The sequence below is a fragment of the Balaenoptera musculus genome, chromosome 3 (genome assembly GCF_009873245.2).
Source record: "Balaenoptera musculus isolate JJ_BM4_2016_0621 chromosome 3, mBalMus1.pri.v3, whole genome shotgun sequence".
Classification (NCBI taxonomy): Eukaryota; Metazoa; Chordata; class Mammalia; order Artiodactyla; family Balaenopteridae; genus Balaenoptera; species Balaenoptera musculus.
Genome location: NC_045787.1, coordinates 12,404,481 through 12,426,045, shown reverse-complemented (window position 1 = coordinate 12,426,045; position 21,565 = coordinate 12,404,481). Strand labels below are relative to the sequence as shown.

At 49.6% G+C, this 21,565-nt stretch overlaps 2 protein-coding genes across 7 annotated transcripts in view; one reads left to right on the top strand and one right to left on the bottom strand.

The window, feature by feature from the left end:
• Positions 1-21,484, top strand: part of ANKH (ANKH inorganic pyrophosphate transport regulator) — a 152,046-nt gene extending 130,562 nt beyond the window's left edge. Inside the window, exons 9-12 of one of the 2 annotated variants that reach the window (XM_036849287.1) lie at positions 5,277-5,406; positions 7,124-7,247; positions 7,895-7,994; positions 8,481-14,428. In XM_036849287.1, the coding sequence (XP_036705182.1) occupies positions 5,277-5,406; positions 7,124-7,247; positions 7,895-7,994; positions 8,481-8,594 (468 nt within the window). In that variant the 3' untranslated portion in view covers positions 8,595-14,428. Of the gene's footprint in view, positions 1-5,276; positions 5,407-7,123; positions 7,248-7,894; positions 7,995-8,480; positions 14,429-21,240 lie in introns of those variants that run through there. The other variant, XM_036849288.1, reaches the window with a different exon arrangement.
• OTULIN (OTU deubiquitinase with linear linkage specificity) overlaps positions 1-21,565 on the bottom strand; it is a 70,230-nt gene that overhangs the window by 13,522 nt on the left and 35,143 nt on the right. The gene's annotated exons all lie outside the window — the stretch shown is intronic.

Below are 21,565 nucleotides of genomic sequence, written 5' to 3'. Positions count from 1 at the left end.
ACAAGGAAGGACACTACATAATGATCAAGGGATCAATTCAAGAAGAAGATATAACAATTATAAATATATATGCACCCAACATAGGAGCACCTCAGTACATAAGGCAAATGCTAACAGCTATAAAAGAGGAAATGGGCAGTAACACAATAATAGTGGGGAACTTTAACCCCTCACACCAATGGACAGATCATCCAGACAGAAAACTGATAAGGAAACACAAGCTTTAAATGACACAATAGACCAGATAGATTTAATTGATATTTATAGGACATTCCATCTGAAAACAGGAGATTACACTTTCTTCTCAAGTCCACACGGAACATTCTCCAGGATAGATCACATCTTGGGTCACAAATCAAGCCTGGGTAAATTTAAGAAAATTGAAATCATATCAAGCATCTTTTCTGACCACAACACTATGAGATTAGAAATAAATTACAGGGAAAAAAAAACATAAAAAACACAAACACATGGATGCTAAACAATACGTTACTAAATAACCAAGAGATCACTGAAGAAATCAAAGAGGCAATCAAAAAATACCTAAAGACAAATGACAACGAAAACACAACGATCCAAAACCTATGGGATGCAGCAAAAGCAGTTCTAAGGGAAGTTTATAGCAATACAATACTACCTAGAGAAACAAGAAGAATCTCAAACAATCTAACCTTACACCTAAAGGAACTAGAGAAAGAAGAACAAACAAAAATTCATCTAGAATAGATAGGTAAATAATGCACTGGGTAAATAAGAATAGATGGAGTAATGTTATTAGTAAATGTATTAAATAACATGATACTCTCATTTACTTAAACTTTAAAAAACAATGTTAATAGTTCAAGTAGATTCTGTTTTCATCAGTATCTAGGGTAGGGGTTCAAATGGGGAGACCCCTAGAGGGATGCATGAGAATCTGAGATTGTAGAAACCACGCTTGTCTCTCCCAACCTGGAAACTGTGATCTGCTGCAGGCATAAGCCCCATACCTCTATCCCCACAGAGATACACAGGGGAGCTCGGGTATTCTCCAGCTGCATTGGGGCAGATAAATGTTGTGAATGAATCAATGTGTATTCGTCATCGTGTACATTTGTAAATTTGTCTGTGATGGTAGGTGGCAGTGATCCTGTCCGGAAAATTACTCTGGAATCATGCCCACAACACTGACATGCTAATCACATGTTTGGGGGCTTAACCAGAGAGGCAGGGGTCAGGGGTCCTGTTTGGGCCACTTGCTAGCTGTGTGATCTTGAGCAAGTGAAGAAAACTTTATGTGCCTGGTCTCTTCATCTGTAAAGCGGGTAGTAATAGTACAGCTCTCATAGGAAAGTAAAGATGAAATGATTTAGTATGTACAAAGCATTTCTTCCGGTTCCCGGCCCATAAGAAGCGCTGTATAGTGTTTGCTATTTTAATATCCCCGTCATTGTTGTCATAGACATAGATGCCGAATCTTCCCAAGAAATGCGTTAAAATGATGCAAGCAAACAAGTCACTGATTTAAAAAAAAAGAAAAAAAGAAAAACAACAAATAAGTATCTCAAAATTCAAAGTAAAAATTTCATGGTCAGTGCCTGGACCTCAGAAAAAGAGTCACAGTCTGTCAAATAAAAGAGGAGTGGGTCATGGGTCTTCTTTTTTTTTTTAACCTTTTTGTTTTAGAATTATTTTAGATTTACAGAAGCGTTGTGAAGATAGCACGGACCCTTCACCTCACACTCCATCTTACTCTGCTGTGGTACATTTGTCACAAATAAGGAACCAACCCCAGTACGTTATTGTGAACTAAACTCCACAGTTCATTCAGATTTCATGAGCGTTTTCCCCGTGTCCTTTCTCTGTTCTAGGATCCCATCCATGCTACCACGTTACAGTTAGTCATCTTGTCTCCTTAGCCTCCTCTGGTTTGTGAGAGTTTCTCAGACTTTGCTTGTCTTTGTGGCCTTGTCAGTTTCAAGGAATACTGATGAGGCACTATGTAGAATGTCGCTCAATTTGGGTCTGTCTGGGGTTTTTCTCATGGTTAGACTGGGCATGTGGGCTTTCGGGAGGAAAACCACATAGTTAAAGGGCCATTCTCATCACATCTCCTCAAGAGAACATGCTATCGACATGACATCACTGATGATGTTACCTTGATCACCTGGCCCATTATGTTTGCCACGTTTCTCCACCGTGAAGGTTTTTTTCCCCCTTTGCATCTTGTCCTTCTTTGGAAGGAAGTTATTATGATCAGCCCACACTCCAGGAGTGGGGAGATATGCCTCCACCTCCCTAAGGGGGGAGGGTTCTACAGAAATTACTTGTAATTCTGTGCTGGAGATTTGTCCCTATTTGTTTATATATATCAGTATAGACTCATGGGTATTTACTCTGTGCTGTGGCTCATAATTCAATACTACATCATTTTGTCTTGCTCAGATTCCTCCAGCTTTGCCGGTGGGAGCTCTCTCTTCTGGACTCCTGTGTCCTTCGATGTATTGTTCCAAGCTGATCGTCTTGTATATTTCCCACCCTAGTCCTAGAGTGAGCCATTTCTCCAAGGACCCCTGGTTCCTTTTATTGGAGAATAAATAGAAGAACCAAGATGCGGGCATGGAGTGGGTTGTTGTGCTTTGCTGGCTGCTTCCTAATGAGATAATGTTGACAGCAAGCTCAGCAGCAGAAAACCCAACCCTGCAGCTACTCCCAGGAACAAATCATGTTCACTGTCAGTAGTTTATTAGGTTTGCGTTCTGGTTTGGAAAAGTCAACGTCATTAGGCTCTGCAAATATTTGAGGAACACGGCATGTCCTGGTCAACTAGGAGGGCATGTTCTAGGTCAAGACTACTCTGGGTGAACTCATCAGAAAGACACTTTTCCTGAAATATTCTTTGTTAGATTAGCTTCTAGAGCTTCTTGTTTTCTGAAACAGACTGGTTAAATCTCATCTGATTATGATGCTAGGGGTCAATATGTTTCTTGGAAAAATTTGATCTGCATATAGGGATTGCAGCTTTTAACCAACACCAAACCTACTTCTGGGTTGCATGTATTTCTTTCTGGGCAATGCTGGAAATAAGTCACTTTTTTTTAAAGAACTTGCTGGAAGGTAAGGAGCATTTTCATACTGGAAGTATAGCAAAGGCAAAGGGTCAAATTCAGAGACTTCAGGGAGAAAAAGAAAGGAAGTGTCAATCCATGTGGCATTGCTTCCCTTTAAACCTGTGATTGCTGAAGCCCCAGACTAGACCGAGAGCATTCAGTTACACCGATCTAGAAAGACCCAATCTAGGCTGTAGGTGCGTGGGGCTGAAAACTCTGAAGAAGCACCTCGGCGGCACGTGGCCTTGATAGGGGCCTGTAGGGTGTCTTTGGCACAGACAGATACCAGATGGAGAACAGAGGGGCTTAGTGGTGTCAAGTTAAGTCATACTGTAGGCTTTTAGAAATGACATATCAAGCCTCCCTCCTGGGAAGCTCTATTAGAGATCCACCAAGCCTTACTGTTTTGCTTTCAAGGGACCAGAACTGCAGTCACCCGCCCTGGTTACTCGATATTTATGTCAGTGTCTCTGGTAATTTGGATGCACTTGCTATCTTGCGTCCTCAGGTTGGACTCCTCCAAAGGTTACTGACCTTTTCCTCCAGGGCAGTGGAAAGCCTCCAGGTGACCATTATCTGTGCAGAGAAGCCAGAGGGAGGACTGACCTTTGCCACAGGTGCCTGCTTGCACCTTCCTCTCTGACATGCAATTACACGCTCCTTTTTCCTTGGTTTGTTGTCATTTAAAAGGCACTTCACAGTGATTTTGCAAGGCACAGAGAGATTGCAACAGGAGGCATTATCTCACATTCAGATAATCACTGGCTACAAAATAAGTAAAGCCTGCCGATGGTTTTCCTGGAACCTTAAGTTTTTTTTTTGTTAGCAGAACGCAGCCTAGAGAGCTCCCTCCAGCCAGAGAGGAAACCCAGGATAGCTTATCCTCCATCAATCCTGACGCACAATCAAGTCCAGAGTTGGGGCAATGCTCACTTATCTTAATCCTTTACAGCTTTACTGCTGTGGAAAATATTTGAAGGGAGGGATGATCAATCTACTTGTCAAGAAAGTGAACCGTGTCCCAGTGCTGTGCTCAGTGTCGTTGTGAACGTATCATGAAATTGCCACCGTTCCTGGGCCATACGTGTGAGTGACAGGTCACCATTTCAGGCTGGCAGCTTTGCAGTGAGAAAAGATGGCAGGGCTACTTGTCCAGGACACTAGGTAATAAGGCCTCCGAGCTCCGAGTTGCTAGATCTTAGGAAGTATTTTTCCCTTCATGTCAAAGATGGGGTGTAAGTACTTGCATCAGGCAGTAGGGCTAAATGATAGTACATCTGTCATCTTTGAAAATCAAATGGGATATTCTTCCCAGATGCTGAAAAATACAAGATAGAATAAAAGTTCCACTGCATTTATAAAAGTGAAACGTATTTATAACAGACCCTCCAAGGTATCTTTTTTAACATATTTCAACATGACATAGTAAATAGGACCCGCCTAATTCCATGAAACTTAATTTGCCCAAAGCCTAAAGGTTGTTATAGTTGAAAACTTCAGTGTTCTGTTTTTACACGAATGCAATTCATTTTATAATGCATTCACTTTCATTTTAGAGAAGAATCACTTGCATCTTAAGAAAGCGAGAGAAGTATTTTATGCAACTGGCATTTTTCTAACATTCTCTTCCAAAGTTATAGCGTTACATTTTCAAATTCAGTTTTTCAATCGGTTATACACACACAAAGCTTAAAAAGTCAGGCCTCTAAGAACTGGTCCCTGCAATAGCTTTCTCCCAACCTGCCCTCGCCTTTTCTCCTACTCCCAGGGCTGGTTCAATGCAGTTCTGCCTGCATCCAAATGCTTTCAGGTCACTTTTTATTATTTGGTTAAAATTAATGTAAATATTACATTAATAAACGTGCTCACCCTGAACTAACTGAGCTGTCCAGCAGCCTAGGTAAGCCTTCCACACTGGCCCGGCTACCTGCTCAGATACCTGCCTGTCACGTGGGCCCCGCTGCCAGGCTCCCTTTGGGGCAGGTGTGGCGAATGGGCCAGGGCCTGTGTTGTCAGGTGAGAACAGAGCAAGGCGGAGGCAGCTCGTGGACCCGTGTGCCAGTCCCCCGATCGGGCAGGTTCACCCTCTTTCCTAGCTCCTCGGGGATCATGTGATACCTGCCTTCTCATTTCACTTATGTACACCTTTTTTCTAACAACCTTGCTTCCTGCCTTTTTTCCCCGCAGCTCTGTTTTGTGATGTTCTGGACCCCCAATGTTTCCGAGAAAATTTTGATAGACATCATTGGCGTGGACTTTGCCTTCGCAGAACTCTGCGTTGTTCCCTTGCGAATCTTCTCCTTCTTCCCGGTTCCAGGTAAACAGAGAATGAAAGAAAAATTCCTATTTACCCTCATGCCTGATTCAGTCTTCTTTGTTGGCAAACGTTTGCAGTCCTGTCCCCCCCCCAAAAAAAATTTTTTTTAAGTTTTTAAATTTCACAGTGGATTAAAAAGATGCAAAGACATTATCCAGTCAGTTGAATGTTTCAGAAACAAGTCAAACAGGCATCATTTGTTTCTTAAAGGACAGTGGTTGCAAACTCAGTAAAAAGAGCCCAGAGGGATAGCATGAGAAGTTCCGGGGGCAGTAGAACAGTTCTGCGTCTTCACTGTGGTGATGGTTACACAAATCTATGCCTGTACTGAGACTCTACAAGCACTGCTGGAGAAAAGAAGAATCCAGAGTCAAAGCTGAGGGCAGAAATGGGCCGTGGAGCTAGTCGAAGCCGGGGCTGATGGCACACCTGCCACCCTGTGCTTGTTCCCAAGTCAGGCCACAAGCTGCCCCTGCTCTGAGGTGCCAAGCATTCCTGGAGACTGTTGGGGGGCCCTCTGGTCCTTGGGGATGGGGTGGGGGTCACCGGGGGACCCAACCTTTGGCGCCACCTGGAAGAGGCTGCACTTGCTGGAGATCAAGGCACATGTCGTTGACTCCCCAGTCTGAACTTGAGCGGGGGCTGGAGGTCCCAGAGCTAGGACTGGGGTGGGACTCGCCTTTCGTCTTTCCTCGCCTGTCAGACCACGGGCGTGCAGACAGCCGGCCCCACCTGTCTTTGCCACCTGCTGGGTTTGGGCCAATCAGGTTAGCATCCCGCCCCGTGTGGCCTCACCCTCTACCTTGGCCAAACACAAGTGAGCATCTGTGTCTCATAAATTCAGTGCTTCCACCTGGGGCGGGCGGAGCACGGCGTCAGACCAGGAAGACTGCAGATTCTTCCTCCAGAGGTACCCTGGACGCGAGCTTTTACCCCAGGAGTGAGCACTTCCTCCCCCTCGATAGGCCTGTGCCTGCTGCCGCCCACACGGGATGAAGGGCTAAGCCTCCCGCTTCCCCAAACCCCACCCGGTTTCAGATCAAACCTAAATGTTGCCCAGGGTGTCTGTGCCCCAAACCAGCCCGTCAATCCTTGACGTGCTGTCCTTGGAGCCCCTCCTTGGCGCCGGGGCCGGTGCCCTGCCTGCCCTCCGGAAGCTCACAAGTCAGGGTGGGGAGACGGGGTACAGGGAACACGTTGTGAGGCCTTTAGGAAAACGAGGGAGCCAGCTGCGGACCAGCGGTCAGGATGCGGGGGAGGAAACAGGGAGGAGATACCCGTCCCTCTTCTTCACCCACACCTCCCTCCTCCGCACCTCCCCCTGCCTGCGGGCCGGGAAACCCAGCTTCTGGTCCAGCTCCTCTCCTCCCAGAGTCAACCGGGATCACCATCAAGTTGCCGCTTCCCTCTGAGTTTTCCAGACAGGCGTGAGCAGAGCTTGAGGCTGGGCGGGGGCAGCCCCCTGCCCCAGGGGTGGCGGTCACGGCGGCGAAAGGGGCTGCCCGCAGCCCACTCTCTGGACACTAGGGCTGTGAGGCGAGGGAGCCGAGGTGGGCACGGGGCTCCCCCAGGCCCAGAGGCGGGGATCAGGAGCCCCGGCAGGAAGACGAGGTGACCGCCCAGGGACCCTGGATGCGCCGCGGGGTCTCCGGGGGGTCAGAAGCAGCAGGGTGGGAGGAGCGGGGCGTTGCTGACGAGTCCTCGGCTCTCCCCTCAGTCACCGTGAGGGCCCATCTCACCGGGTGGCTGATGACCCTGAAGAAGACCTTCGTCCTGGCCCCCAGCTCCGTGCTGCGGATCATCGTGCTCATCACCAGCCTCGTGGTCCTGCCCTACCTGGGGTACGTCGCCGGGGGGCTCGGGGCTGCAGGTGCTGCTGCCACTTGCACGCTCCGCCCGGAAGGTTCCATGTGCTCTTTCCTGGGAAATCCCCAAGCACGTCTCGAGTTAGAAATGCCGAGGGATGCCTTGGTTCGCTGCCCAGGACCAGGTGGGAGGCTGTCGAGATCCATTCTAGGAAAGTACTTTCGGGGTCAGGCCCATACACAAACCGCATTGAGCATCTGTCACGGCGTGGCAGGCACGGGAAGGTGAAAAACACAAGGGAGCAAGGGTGTCGCCCTGGTCCTCAGGGGCTCCCAGTCCCTTGGGGAAGGGGCATGGTCCGTCCCACGGCGTGGGGAACCTCACGGTACAGAGAGGACGGGCGGGAGGCTGTGGGCTCACAAGCAGGGGGCCGTGCCCCTCCCCCAGGAGACGCTGCGCTGAGACCTGGAGCAGGGGTGGGAGCTGCCTGGGCCCGGGGTTCCAGGCCCCTCCCCCCGCAGGTGGCCCGTTTACTAGCTGCAGCCCTAACGAGCAGATCTGGAACGCGATCGTCCGGTCCCCCTGTTGTCTACCCCTTTCCTGGGTTTTGGCTGGGTTTTGACTCTCTTTGTGCCTCAGCGGGGCTTTAACAGACAAATGGCCTTTGCGTTCTCATCCCCAGGGTACACGGAGCCACCCTGGGCGTGGGCTCCCTCCTCGCGGGGTTTGTGGGAGAATCCACCATGGTCGCCATAGCAGCATGCTACGTCTATCGGAAACAGGTGAGAGATGGCGACAGAACCGCGCCCCTGCCTGGCACTCCCCAGGTGCAGGAGACACAGCCTGCACGGCCTGCATACGGCCATGGAGGGGAGGGGAGGGGAGGGGAGGGGAGGGGAGGGGAGGGGAGGGGAGGGGAGGGCACAGCCCCCGCTGGCGAGGGCTGCAGGGAAGTGGCGTCCTCGGGCAGAGGCAGGTCTCCATCAGCTGATGGGCGGGCGGGGAGGTGGGAGACGGGATCCGCCCACCCCTCACCCGCGCCCCGAATGCTTAACACAAGAGCCGGGCACACAGTCCGCTCCCGAGTAACCCCACTGTAAGGAACACGCTGGCCTAACATGCAGCCTCGGCGAGGTCGGCCCAGCCATAAACGAGGGCCCAGTCCGCGGCGAGGGCTCCCCTGAGACCCCGTGGCCTCCCCCCGCTCTTGGCTCTGCTGCGCTGCGTCCCTGCCCCAGCCCCACGCTGATGAGTCGGCTTTGGTCTAGAAAAAGAAGATGGAGAACGAGTCGGCCGCCGAGGGGGAGGACTCGGCGATGACGGACCTACCTCCCGCAGAGGAGGGCACGGACGTCGTGGAGATGCAGGAGGAGCGCGACTGAGGCGCGGCCCCCCGGGCGCTGCAGGGACGGCCGAGATGACACTTCCGCGTCATCCGCTCTCCCGTCGTGTTTTGTTCCGCTTTCGTCTTTGGTTTTCGTTTGGGTAATGAAAGAGGCCTTGATCTTAAGGTTTCACGGCCACTCTGGCATACTGGGTGTGCCCACGCTGATGTGAAGACCTGCAGAATGGTCTCGCCGTTGCTTTGTGGAAACAAACCAAACGACTGACTTCATGCCCCCGCTCCGTGAGAACCCCGAAGACATAGCTGCCTCGTAGCCCACGTTGCCTCCCCACCCCCTCGGACAGTCTCCCCTTGGAACCGAAGGGCCGCGGCTGTGCCGTCCATCGTCCCTCAGACACCGCCGGCCGGCAGGCCACAAACTGACCCTGTCCCCTTGCATCGCTCTCGAGAACCAACAGGTGACAACTCGGCTTTCTTTGGTCGGCTTCCCAGTAACGTGACTGTGTCAGGAGATGTGGCTCAGAGGCATTGCACCGTGGATGCGACGTGTGAACGCGCTGGACCGGTGGACGGCCGGAAGTAATCTCCCGTGGGAAGGTGTGAGGTGCCTTGGGGGCAGAAACTGACAACATGCAAACGCTAGCACTTCACCTCGCCTCTTCCTAGATTTGAATGCGCGCTCACTTTCAGGCCCTGTCCTGTACATACGTGAGCTGCCTTGCTAAAGTTGTCCCGAAGCGCATCTCCCGGTTGCCGCGTCCTTGGGCATGACTTTCCCTGAAGGCTTGTTTTTCCACTCGCCTTTCCTGAAGATGGCACTAGAGCAAGGGAAACGGACGGAGCATTCTAACTTTACGTTTTAGTTTTTAAAGTGAACTGAAGCTTTAAGTCATAATCTAGCATTCTAATGCCAGGTTGCTGCATCATCACTTTGGAAGTAGATTTATGACCTGGTCCCGCCGTTCTTAGTCCTAACCGTGCGGCGCAGGTAATTCCGAGTGTACTTCTGTACTCCCCTCTCACACCACACGAGAAAGCAAGACATTTTATAAACAATAGCAAAGTCACTATGTGATATTCCCTGAAATGACACATTTGAAATCCATTTAGTGCAGTATATTTTTCTAAGTTTTGGAAAGCGGGTTTTTTCTTTAAAAAAATTATGGACACGGTTCACTAAATTCTTGATTTAGTCAAAATTCCTAGACTGAAAGAACCTAAACACAAAAATATTTTAAAGATATAAATATATACTGTATATGTTATGTAATTTATTTTAGGCTATGATACATTTCCTATTTTCGCATTTTCAATAAAATGTCTCTAATACAATACGGTGATAGCTCGTGTGCTCAACATACCTGCAGTTGAAACGTATTGTACCGATGAACAGTGTGTCTTGTTTGCAGCAGTTTTACAGTCTCTCATTTGTATATAAATGTAAGGGTCAGTAAATGACAAGAGAACTATTTTTCATTATGAGCAACAGGGGTATAAATGGGTCAGCTGATGTAGACAATAGTGGGAGTGGAAATATATGCTAGAAGGGCAAAAAAGAAAGAAGAAGTCCAGCTTTTTGCGTTTATTGCTTTCAGTGCCGTGTAATCAGATTGTTCCTCATAGAAAAAAGAATGTAAAGGCTCGGAGTCAGCCATGAATATCACAGGGTTCGTTCACATGTCTGGACACCCAGTGACCCCTGGGGGACAAATCCTCATGTGCTTCCTCTGAGCGGTTTTTCCGCTGAGAATTAAGATGTGTTGCTTTGGGGTGGTTTCAGGGGCAGATCTGAGAAGATGGGGAAAAAATCTAATTGTATCGGCTTTTTTAAAGTACATGACTAGAAAATTAAACAGCAGTATTTTTTAACATGTGTGACTAGTATTTCATGCTTGTGGGGTTGGAGCTTAAAGAGTAAATTGTGAAAAAGCAAATTCTTTCCCTCCGAATCGGGGAAGACCAGCTAGGCTCTTCATTATGCAATTAGAACACAGCATTACAACCTCAGAGACACCTTCGGTGATAAAGAGTCACGGGCCAGGGTGTTTTGTTAGAGTTTCAGAAAACACAGGAAACAAGCCCCGACCCAGGCCACGATGACGGGGCTGCGATTGTGCAGGGCGCACATGTCCAAAACCTTTCTCCTCCAGCCATATGTCCTCTCCTCACAGGTTCCTTCATTCGCTTGGGCTGCAGAAGCCACTTCACAGTTTGGGCTGACAAGCACACACCTTAACTTCCAGAGCAAAACCCACTGCTGGCAGGTTCTTCTGCAGCTGTTCTAACCAACACAGACAGGAGAGGAAGAGGAATGGGTCTCCTTCCCACTTTTCAGGGTGAGGGGGGCACCTCTTTGACTTCGTCACCCAAAGAAATGTTCCTCCAACCCAGGTTTCTTTTTTCATGCGAGTCGCTCAGCTGACAGAAGTATTTAGGGAGCCGTGCCTGGAGAGTCTCAAGTCAAGGACCGTGGAAAGACTAGACGTGACTTTCTCAGTGTGGACCCGTGCCTCATAGACACACAGGATCTAAAACCACGGGGGCATAAAGCTGCTTGTATTTAGATGCTGAGAAGTGAGTCTGGGCTGCTCAGTGGTCTTTCCATCCCGAGGGCCTTCTCTGGGCCAGCTCAGGTCAAGAGCAGCTTGTCGCGTGGCCTCTCTGCTTTCTGAGGGGCGCGGGTGAGGTCATTCTCAACGCAGCTGCTGTGGGCTCTGAGCGGGACCTCAGTGTCACTGGCATCGGTGAGACACCAGGATCTGAGCAGGAGGAAGCAGGCCGGGCTTGCTCCAGGGAAGTCAGGACAGGCTGCGACCTGCCGGCCGCCACTCGGCTCAGGGCGTGTCCAGAGGTTTGCACGTTAGCGGGAAGCCCTCACTTGCCTGAGACTCTTTAATTTGGGCACAAAGGCCACTGGTTTACGTCACTGTGGGAGAGCCAGGCACGCCCCCCTCATTGCCTGCCTCAGGCTGGTCTTGTGCAAAAGTCCATCTTCTTTGTTTTGCATGTGTGTTTTGCACCAGCAGTTGGTTTGGCTCTGGAACTGTCCAGGGATGGCCCATACCCTCAGAAATGGAAACTTTTAGTGATAGTTTAGGGTATATGGGATGGGGCCAGGCTTCACGACAGTAGTAAAAGCGCTTGGTTTTTCACTCCCCGAGTCCTCCCAGCAAATAACCTCGGGAGGTGCCCGGGAGGCCCACGAGAAAGGAGGCCCGGGGGCTCCGCTGTAGTCCAGCTCCATCAAGACCCCAGGGCACTTCCCAACCAGGAGCCAGCTCTGTGGTCCCCACATGCAGCCTTTTCTGGTCTCTCTTGGGATTGGGATAATCACTGCATTTCCCAAATATCAGAAAAGTTATTCAGTGATACCTCTAGAGCAAGAAGTGAAAAAGTTAACAGCTCCCTACCCTCCTACCGCATTCTCATTTGGGGTTCTTCTGGAAGGAAGGAGCAGGGGGAGAGCCACTTTTTTGTACCCTTAGTTTCCAGAAACACATCCATTTAAAGACTCAGTAGTTCTCTGACTGGGTTTTTTCTTTTTCTTCAAACTTAAGTGGGAGAGAGACTGAGAAAGTATTTATATAGCTGTAATTAAATGACATTATCTTGAGAAATATTTTCTTGTATTTAAAAATCTTTCTACTTCTGTAAATCTCTACATAGACCAGTGCCCAGGACTGCATGAGCTGGTGTGTACCAATTAGTCAGGGTTTCTGGCCTCTTTGCAGGTGAGCTGACCTCTAAACCTAGGACGAAGTCTTCATCAGTCAAAGCAATGCACGGTCCAGGAAAGGGGCCTTTTATGTTCTAAGTCCTAACCTTTTTTAAAAATATATAACCAAAAGCGCAATGAGCAGGGCTTTATAGCTCGTGGAGATTTGTAAGTATTGAGACATCTGTGTTGCGCGTGCAGCCAATTCCCTAAAAGCAGCTCCTGCCCGCCTTCTGAGAAGACAGGCACCCTCAGGCAGCGCCCTCACACGGCTCTTTCATAAAAAGCACTTGAACCTAGATAAGCATGTTTTAAAGCAACGTGCTTGGTAAACATTCAGGATGCTCCTCTATGTGGTTACTTGGAGTCTCTATTTCTGTCCTTTGAAGCAGCAAAACATCACGTGATTCATCGACTGCTCTAACCACACATAAAACAGGATGTAGAGAAAATCTGAAGATACATGGAAAGACCCTGTTGCCTGCCCTTTTAAAGGTTATATGTCTAAAATTAACTACCCAAATGTGCAAAATGAGGGACATGTTATTACATAATCAAAATAGCCCAAACCCCACTCCGGAGTCAGAAAAGGTGTAACGAATTATAGAGCTTACTGTCTGACCTCAAAAGGGAAAACAATGAAGAGGAGCTGGTGAGAGCTTAAGATTTCACTTTCTCCTCCAGAGGGGAGGTCAGAACTATTAGCTACTGCACTCTACGCAAAGAAGAACACCAAAGACGTGCCTCCAAATCTTTTTTTTTTTTTTTAAGTCATCCTTGACAAGTCCAAGTGGTTCCAGAAGAATTTTTTTCTCTGCTTCATTGGCAATCAACCAGGGTCTCTGAAAGACTGTGTAAGATCCACGCACTTTTATAGACTGCTGTCAGCTACCCACGGCTTCAGCACACGTTTCTATATGGTACTTTTTTTTAAGTTAGGAGATGTAACCCAAAGTGCACTTCACTAACAAGATTTGGCATCGGCTTCTACAATCCGTACATGCAAACAGAAGCGCACGAGAGCCAGGAAGCCTTTCTCTCTCCAGCAATATATGTGGTCTCCTTAGGTTCAAGAAGGGGGGAGACGGGGCAGACCAGCTAAAAATGCTTGTACCATTCGTTCACCATCCAGCTTTGTGGAAATTCAGTGACGTATGGAGATTGGTCGTTACTATAAGATTTAGAGGCAGATGTTCTCCAACCGTGAACCAGGGACAAGAAATGGTGTCTTCGGGGTGGGAAACACTACGGCCAGGTGGACTCTGGTTCCCTGAAGTGTGGGGCTGCGGACATGGGGGACCCACAGTTTGGATGAACCAGATACTGAAGGAGAAGTTCAAGTTACTCTGGTGGAACAAAGGCGGTACAGGGTTCCCATGACCACCAGTCACCCAGCAGCCAAAGCATGGGGCAGTCAGTCACTGGGAAGCAGGCCACGCCCCCAGGGGTACCACATTCGCAGGGCTTCTGGGCAAATACACTGCTCCCTGGGCCCATGCTCTATTTGGTTTGCTTAGCGATGTATTGAGAGGGCAAATATCTAAAGCTGGAATGACCAAGGAGCTAGTCATAGAGCTTCAGGAGTCCTGACAGAGCCACAAATGGGATTCTGTCCAGGTTGGTCACCTGAACAATGAGAAGCTCAGGCCGTTATTGCTAACGCTCCTTCCTGGTCTAACAGTCTATGCAGGATCTGGGGTTTAGAACATGGTACAGGATCCTGCAATGGAAAAATAAAATTACCTCGTTCTCCGTTTCAGATCTGAATATTAGCACTGATCCAGAATTTTTTGTTTTAACAAAAGTAAGTCTTCTGGGAGTCACTTTTCTCTGTGTGGCTGTCAGCTTACAGGCTTTTCAGTTTTTCATCAAAACTGTGGGTTTAATTTAAACTGTCAAAACCAATCACATTAAAATATTTGTGGAGCCTTGATTAAAACTGACTGCAGAGGTTGGTATAAAATATATGTTGCATTTAAACAAGTGCTGTGTATGTATTAAATAGATGTAAGTTTCTGCATTGTTAAGAGCATTTATATGTGCTTTTCTTTTGAGGATTTTTTTTTGGAGGGGAGGAGGTTTGTGCTCATATATTGTCAAATAGCTTTCATACTCTAATTTTACTTTAAGTAAAGCTTGAACGGTCAGCATATTGATTGAGATTGCTTTTAGTTTCTTGATTTTCTTATTCTAACCATTAGTCTGTTTACACACCCCAAATTACGTGGTTATCTATTTCTGACTACAATTTCCCTTTTTTGTCAAACGTACATGGATATTAAAATTTCGCCCTTTGCCTTGGTAAATAGCTGAAACCTCTACCCACTGGGATATTTCCCCAAACTCTCTGTCTTACTTAAATATGACCTATTTCTTCAAATTTTTATTCCGTACTAAGATGAATTTTTACTTTCCATAACTGCAATAATATTGAAAGTTCTCTGAGGCCCGGCTTCTCCCCACCCCTTCTAGAATGGGGACACCAGATAGCCCGGCTTTAGGAAAGTGAGAGGAACAGAAGGTGAAAACCCCTCCTGCCCACATCTAAGGGACTCTTGCTCTTATCAGTCTTTATGTGAAAAGCATTTCTCTTTTTAAACCCTAACGTCTTAACCTCAGAGAATGATGGCTCTCATTTTTTTAACCTCCTATGAAAGATTATATAGAGAATGTGTTTTATTACCTGCCTGTAATCAACAAGGATGTTAGCATGCTACTGACTTGCTTGAGATCGCATATTTTCTTTACTGTTTCATGACGTTTTTGAGTTAAATCAAAGATCTGAGCACTACCTCTACCATGCTTCCCTATTACTGCCGCTAATATTACAGGTTTTTGAAGTCTAAGAGGTCATCGTTCTTTCCACCCACAGCACTTGGGATATGGCATGTCTTCCTGCTTGGCTGTGATGCCAGGATGTGGAGCTGTGCTGGCCCAAGCATTGTCAATTTTCCCCATGGGGAGCAGTCCTCCCGCAAGGGGCAAATCTTCAGCCCTCCCACACTTTCTCCTGATGTCCCAGATGAATCACATTATCATCCTCCCAAAAACCTACTCCACGACACCCCCACCCCCCCGCCGGTGGGGGTCCCACTAACCCCAATCAGTTTCCCTCCTAGTTTCTCGCACATCCCTCCCTCCCTCTGCATCTTAAGTCCCACTGGCTTAGCTCAGGGGCTCCTGGTCACCTAAGGCCCAGATGCTAAAGAAGCCTCCAAAACAGTTTCCTTCTCCAGGCTCGTGCGTCCCCCTGGACAGCGATGTAAATGGCACCTCCTAGAGTTTTGCAGTGCACAACCTGCACAACCATTCCCGGCCGCCAGCCCACCTCACCCCCACCCTGCCTCACATTGCAGAAGACCTTTAGTGTTCATACCTGTCTTCGTTTATGAAGGCTGAGGGCTTCCAATCAGGAGGATGTCAAAGTAACTGTCACGAGCCAGTTCCTGGTTTTGAAACGCCTGCCTCTCCTCTCTTTACCTATCTGTGAATTATCCCAAACCACCACATCTGCACCTTATACAATGGTAGCAAACTTCCAGAATGTTTCCCCTTATGGTAACTAGTTTGGATACATTCACAGATACAATCTAACGGGTGTTTCGGTTAATATCAGGGAGAAAACGATGCCCTCTTCTAAGTTTTCCTATCCAACACTGTTAAAGGCAATGCTGGGATGAAAGGTATACTGGCATTGCTTATATTCTTACTTTCTGCCCCCAACAAGCTCCAGGCTTCTTACTGGACAATGCAAGCCAGGACATACCATGCTAACTTCACAGTTCAACACACTGGTCTTTGTGCAAAAGGAACAAAAGAAATCAGGAGCGCAAGGCCTAATTCTATCTCTGTGGCTTATTAGCTGTGAGCCAGGCAAGTTATGGGATGCCTCTGGTTCAGCCTCCTCTGCTCTAGAACGAGATCTTTTCTAGTCCTCATCTACTGCGACATCAGGATTTGCAGAGCCGTAGATGGCAGTGCGTGAAGACGGGGGTGCACGTCTGCTAACCTTCCAAGTGGTTTGGAAGTGCCCCAGCCAACAAATCTATGAACATTACTGCCGGCCTGCTTCCAACAAAGAAAAACTACTAGAGCTTTTATAGAACAAAACAAAGACTAATTGTACCTTAGGTTCAGAACCTTTGAATCCAAAGACCAAAACAGAATGAACAAATAGAATTATTATTATCGAACTTTACATTATACTACACACCTGAAATTCTTTCATCTGCTTCACGAACCAGGCTCTCTTGCTGTAATGGCAAGTGGCTGAGGAAAGCTGGCTGTGGTCGGCTATGGTCTCTCCCAGCCCTGGGGCCCTGTTAGGACAGAGGCTCCCAAGTTCACACATGATGGAGTCAGAAAGCAGTTTCTTCCCCGTGCCTGGCAACACCGCATCCTGTTTCAGCTCTGTTCTTCTGCCTTTCCCCTAAATGCTGCCACTGCCCAGACTCCAGCAGGCTTCCTCACCCTCCAACTGTGTCTCTCAATGCTATTTAATTCCACTCTCTTTAAGAAAGACTCAAAGCGGCCCCCTACACCCCAGGCCCCAGGCCTGCTCCCACCTCAGTCGGGAATCCAGTTCTACACACTCCTGGGTGACCTAACCTGGGCCTGTTTCCAATTCCAAATACACGCTGGGGATCCCCAGGGCTGTTTTTCCAGCCATGATCTGTTCAAGAGCTGCGGTCCAGTCACCTCCCAACATCTCCTCAGAGGGTCCCAGAGGGCCCTTAGCACCCTTCCTGCCCCGCCCCCCATGCCATCTCCTGACTAGATGAACCACATGAGCACCCACCCGGAAACCAGCCCACACCGTGTCCCACCTCTCCCTCAGTCAAGTCACTAACCCTGTCGGTTCTCTCTCACTATCTCTCACTTCTGTCCCTTCCTCTGCAGTGTCTTAGTCCCACTGCTTAGTTCAGGGGCTCCGGGTCACCTAAGGCCTGGATGCTAAAAGCCTCCAAACTGGTTCTTACTTCTCCAAGCTCATGTGTCCTCCTGGACCATCATGTGAATGACATCTAGAGTTCTGCCGTGCACAACCTGCACAGTCATTCCCAGCAGCCTGCCCACCTCGCCCTGCCCCTCCAGGCTGGCCCCTCCTGTCTCGCTAGGCACTGGGGTGCTGAAAGGAGGGCCCTGCACTTACCTGGGTGGGCGCCAGGCTGAGTCTGGGTTACGTGCAGTAAGCAAGGGCTCGGCCAGAAAGGAGGAAGCTGACACCAAAGAGAAGCAGCAGTACAAAACGGGGACTCCTGATGGCGCCCCAGCCTCCTGCTCCAAGCTTAACGTCACCCCCCCTTCCAGAACCTGTTTCCGCTTCCATCCCTCACTCACCATGAGGGCGTCAAAGGACCAAGAAGAGGTATTTTAAAAAGCGGATTTGGAGAGATGGTTTCCTCGCGGCGCTACACGGAGCCCCGCCCCTCCTCAGGGGTGTGTGCGCACCCGCGTTGGTGGGGTGGGGAAAGGGGGTCCCTTGACACTTTAACCCCGACGACTCGGCTCTGCAGGAGACACTCAGAGACCCTGAGGTGGGCCCCTACCGTGGGGGGGCGCTCGGTGGACGGGTGTCCTCCTCGCCCGTCAGGTCTGATGGAAGAGTGAGCTGCAGGAGAGGGGGCGCTGGGATGGCGGCACGTGCCACGTTCACCGGGGCAGAAGGCGCCGAGGTCTTCCCCGTGAACCAGGCCTGGGCGACACAGATCAACCAGCTGACCTGGGGGTCATCTCAGGTCCTAAGGGGGTGAATGGGGCTCAGAAGAAAGAAGCTAGAGGTAACACTGGACCCTTGGCACTGCAAAGGGGGAAGTGGTGGGCCAGGGGAGGGACCATCAGCCACCTCCTGAGAACTGCTGAGGAGAGGTCCTGAGCTGGGGGCAGCGGGGTCTCCAAAGACCCCTGGAAGAACCCTGTGTGAGAACGAGAGAACAAGAGCTGAGCCCCGGGCAGGCCCAGGGAGCAAGGCTGGCATAAGACAGCAACTACCAAGAGTAAAACCTCTTACCCTCCGCCCTCCCTCCTTCCTCCTGCTCCAACTCCAGACCAGGTAGTAAGTGATCAGCGATTCCATCCCTGGTCCAGCTCATCTGTTACAAATGCACGGGGAGGGGTGAGAGGGCCTCAGAGGGGCCGGGAGGGATGGGGAGCGGAGCGCTGGGCCAGCTCGTCTTGCATCCCATTTTGGCATGTGCCTGCCCAGAGCAGACATTCTTTGGTGAATGAATGAAGTCATTCACACGTGCCTCCCCAGCACACACGCTGATTCTAGGCCACCTGCGTAACAGCCCTCTTCCTTGCAGCCTTCTCATCTCCAACCCCCTCTTCTTGTCGCTAAGGTCAAGCTCTCCATGAACTAAGATAACCTGAGCCAGTTCCCCCAAAAGGGCTCGACACAGATCGCTGACAGCCCCTCTGCTGGCCTTCCCTTCTGGAATCTCCCAGCCCTAAGTCTCTCTGTGAAATACAGATGGGAGACCGAAAGCATTCTCACATACAACTGCCTAGTTAGAGACTGTGAACAGCTGGGCAAAGGGAATGAGCAGAGAGCGCCCAGAAACTGACCCGTGAATGACTTCTACAAAGGCAAAGAGGCTCGGCCTCGCTCGAGGAAGGGAACACAGATTGAAAGTCCAACTGTCAACTCAGCAAAGAGCAAAGTTTGACAGAGCTCGGCGCTGGCAAAGGGCCTAAGGAAACGCCCTCCTGCTCTGCAGCGGAATGCCGATCAGTGGCACCTCTTCAGAGGACAATTCGGTGACATGTTCCAAGCTTACACTCAACTAGGGAAAGAAGTTAATGTCACGGGCAAAGGACGTAAAAAAGCAACGCAGGGAAGAAGTACCACTGACCCATAAATATCTAGGGAAAACGTTCACCCTTATGAGAATCGAAAGCCATTTAAAGCTGAACGCCTTCCTTTCTCTTTTCATTTTTTTTTTCTTGCCAGGTGGTCAAAGTTTAAAATTAAATTACCCCTAGTGTCACCCAGGGGACAATGAAGCGGGCTCCGCAGTACCTGCTGGTGAGGGTGAAATTCCTGCAACTCTTTTAAGGGAAGGTTGGAAATTCGTTTCAAGAGCCTTAAACAGGGTCAATTTAAGGATGCATAAAAAGACCGATGAATGAGAAGGCTCATTACAGCACCACTTACAATTGAGAACACTGGAAATAGTCAATGATGTTAATTATATAAGTGTTCTAAGGATTTTTTTTTAAACCTTAGTCTATCACAGCTCCTCACCAACTAGCACAATTAGGATGTGATCTCCAAGGACGTGAAAGACAACTTCCATGGCGTGTCTGCTCTTCATGTTCTCAGCATTCTCTCCAACACTCTGAGGAGTGCAGTCTCCTAAGGAATGGCACAGCATGGCAGTGTTTTTATCTGCCATAAACTGCATCCCAGTTCTTGATTTCGGGAGACGGCACTAGGCAGGTATTTGGAAGACAGTGTCCTTAGCTTAAATGAATATTCCAAATTGTAACAGAGAACGAAAAACCACCATCGCCAGACCTCTCAGCCATCTTGCTAGGGTCTTGCAAGGGGGCAGGGCTGGGCTGCAGGGTCGTGGACAGGGGAGCAGAAAAATCCGCACTCAGCCCTAGGGGGCTGATTGGGAGATTGTCACCCTGGGCTTTTCCGCCCAAGGGCCAAATCGGTGTTGCCTCTGGAGCTGTGCTGGGGGCCGGAAGTCTGGAATGAACCCTCCTGACCCAGCAAGTCAGAAGGTCATTACCAGGCCACTGGTCATGGGCCCAGACAAGAGGCAAGGGCCGGAGGAGTGGGAAGGGGAGACAATTTAGAGAACGTGCAGAAAGAATGCCCAGGTTTCGAACAAGGGAGACATGGTAAGTGGGAATGTACTGTATGTACACATAAATACTCTCGTTTTACACACATGACAGTTGGCATTTTCTTGATCATTTGCTGGTTATAATTCCTAAGGGCCTCCCTAGGAACCATAGCCCAGATCCCTGTTTTTCTCCACACTTCCTACGGTTGGGGGAGGCGATGGAGGAGAAATGCCAGAAACACTGCCCTTGGAATTGAGGACAGCACCACAACTCAGACAAGAGGAGGGGGAAAGGGGAGAGTGTATTTACAGCATTGAGTTTATTAACCCAACTGAACGGGGCAGTGAAGGAAGAAGAGCTTGCTGTTGCTGTTCAGCATGGGAGGTCTTTTTGCTGCCGTCACCAACCTGCCACTGCTGCTCTCTGGATGCCCAACCCCTAAGCAGTGGGTTCTTCAGAAGCCCAGCACCATTTTGCAAAGACTCAGTTCTTCGACTCGCAGGAAGGTAGGGCACCGCTGGCCGAAACTTCATTCTCTAACCCCAAGAATACCTTTGAAAGCCCGCTGGCTTCCCCCTTCTTCCGATGATTAACCTCTTTCAGTGGCAGTCCGGTTCATACGCAGGGCATACAAGTTCTTGCTATCACACTTCTGGGTGCGTTTCCATCGGTCTGGATGGTTCTTGAACACCCAAGAATGCTGCACACGCTGAGGGCCCCTCCTCGGCAAACACACGGCCAGGCTGGGTCTGACTGTGACTGCAGCCCTGCTCTGCAGGCCTAGGGGATCTTCCTGGAAGCTGCTGTTGAGTGCTTGCACCCTGCTTCCCCCCACCCGCAGGGGACACAGACCGTGGTGGAGGTGAGGACTGAGGCTACAGAGGCGGGGTCACTGGGCCCAGCTCCCCCGAGCAGTGGGTGATGAGACTGGTCTTGAATCCAGACCCAAGAAGCCCAGAAGTGTGCATCTAATCTGGGGGGATCCCTTCCTACAGGCTCAGCACTGTAAAGTCATCAGGCATCACAGGCCCGTCTTGGAGGTGCTGGAAAGTTTAAAGCACTGAACCCAAATCTCCCAGGTCCTCAAAGTCAGGCATTTAACCAGAGCGACACAGCCAGGCTTCTGAGTTTTTATTTTCTGTTTTTTCTTTATTCTTACAATCCTTAGTGGCCAGGTGTGCTACAGGGGACCAGCAGCAAAACCCGAGTAGGCTCTGCCTCTGACAGCGAAGACAAGCCTCAGCACATCACCGAGGAGACTCCTGCCGCGGATGCACGTAGGACCAAGGCCCCAGGCTGACGGGAGCCTTGAGGGCACAGTTTTCTGAGCAGGCGCGGTTCCTGACAAATGCTGACACTTTACAGTGTAAACAGGACACTCTGCTAAACAAGCCAAGACGAGCGGGCCAGGTTCACACCACGTTCCCGGCTGCCCTCCCTCTGCAGCCCGGCTGACACGGAAGGGAAACCACCGCCAGAGACAGAAGGTGGGT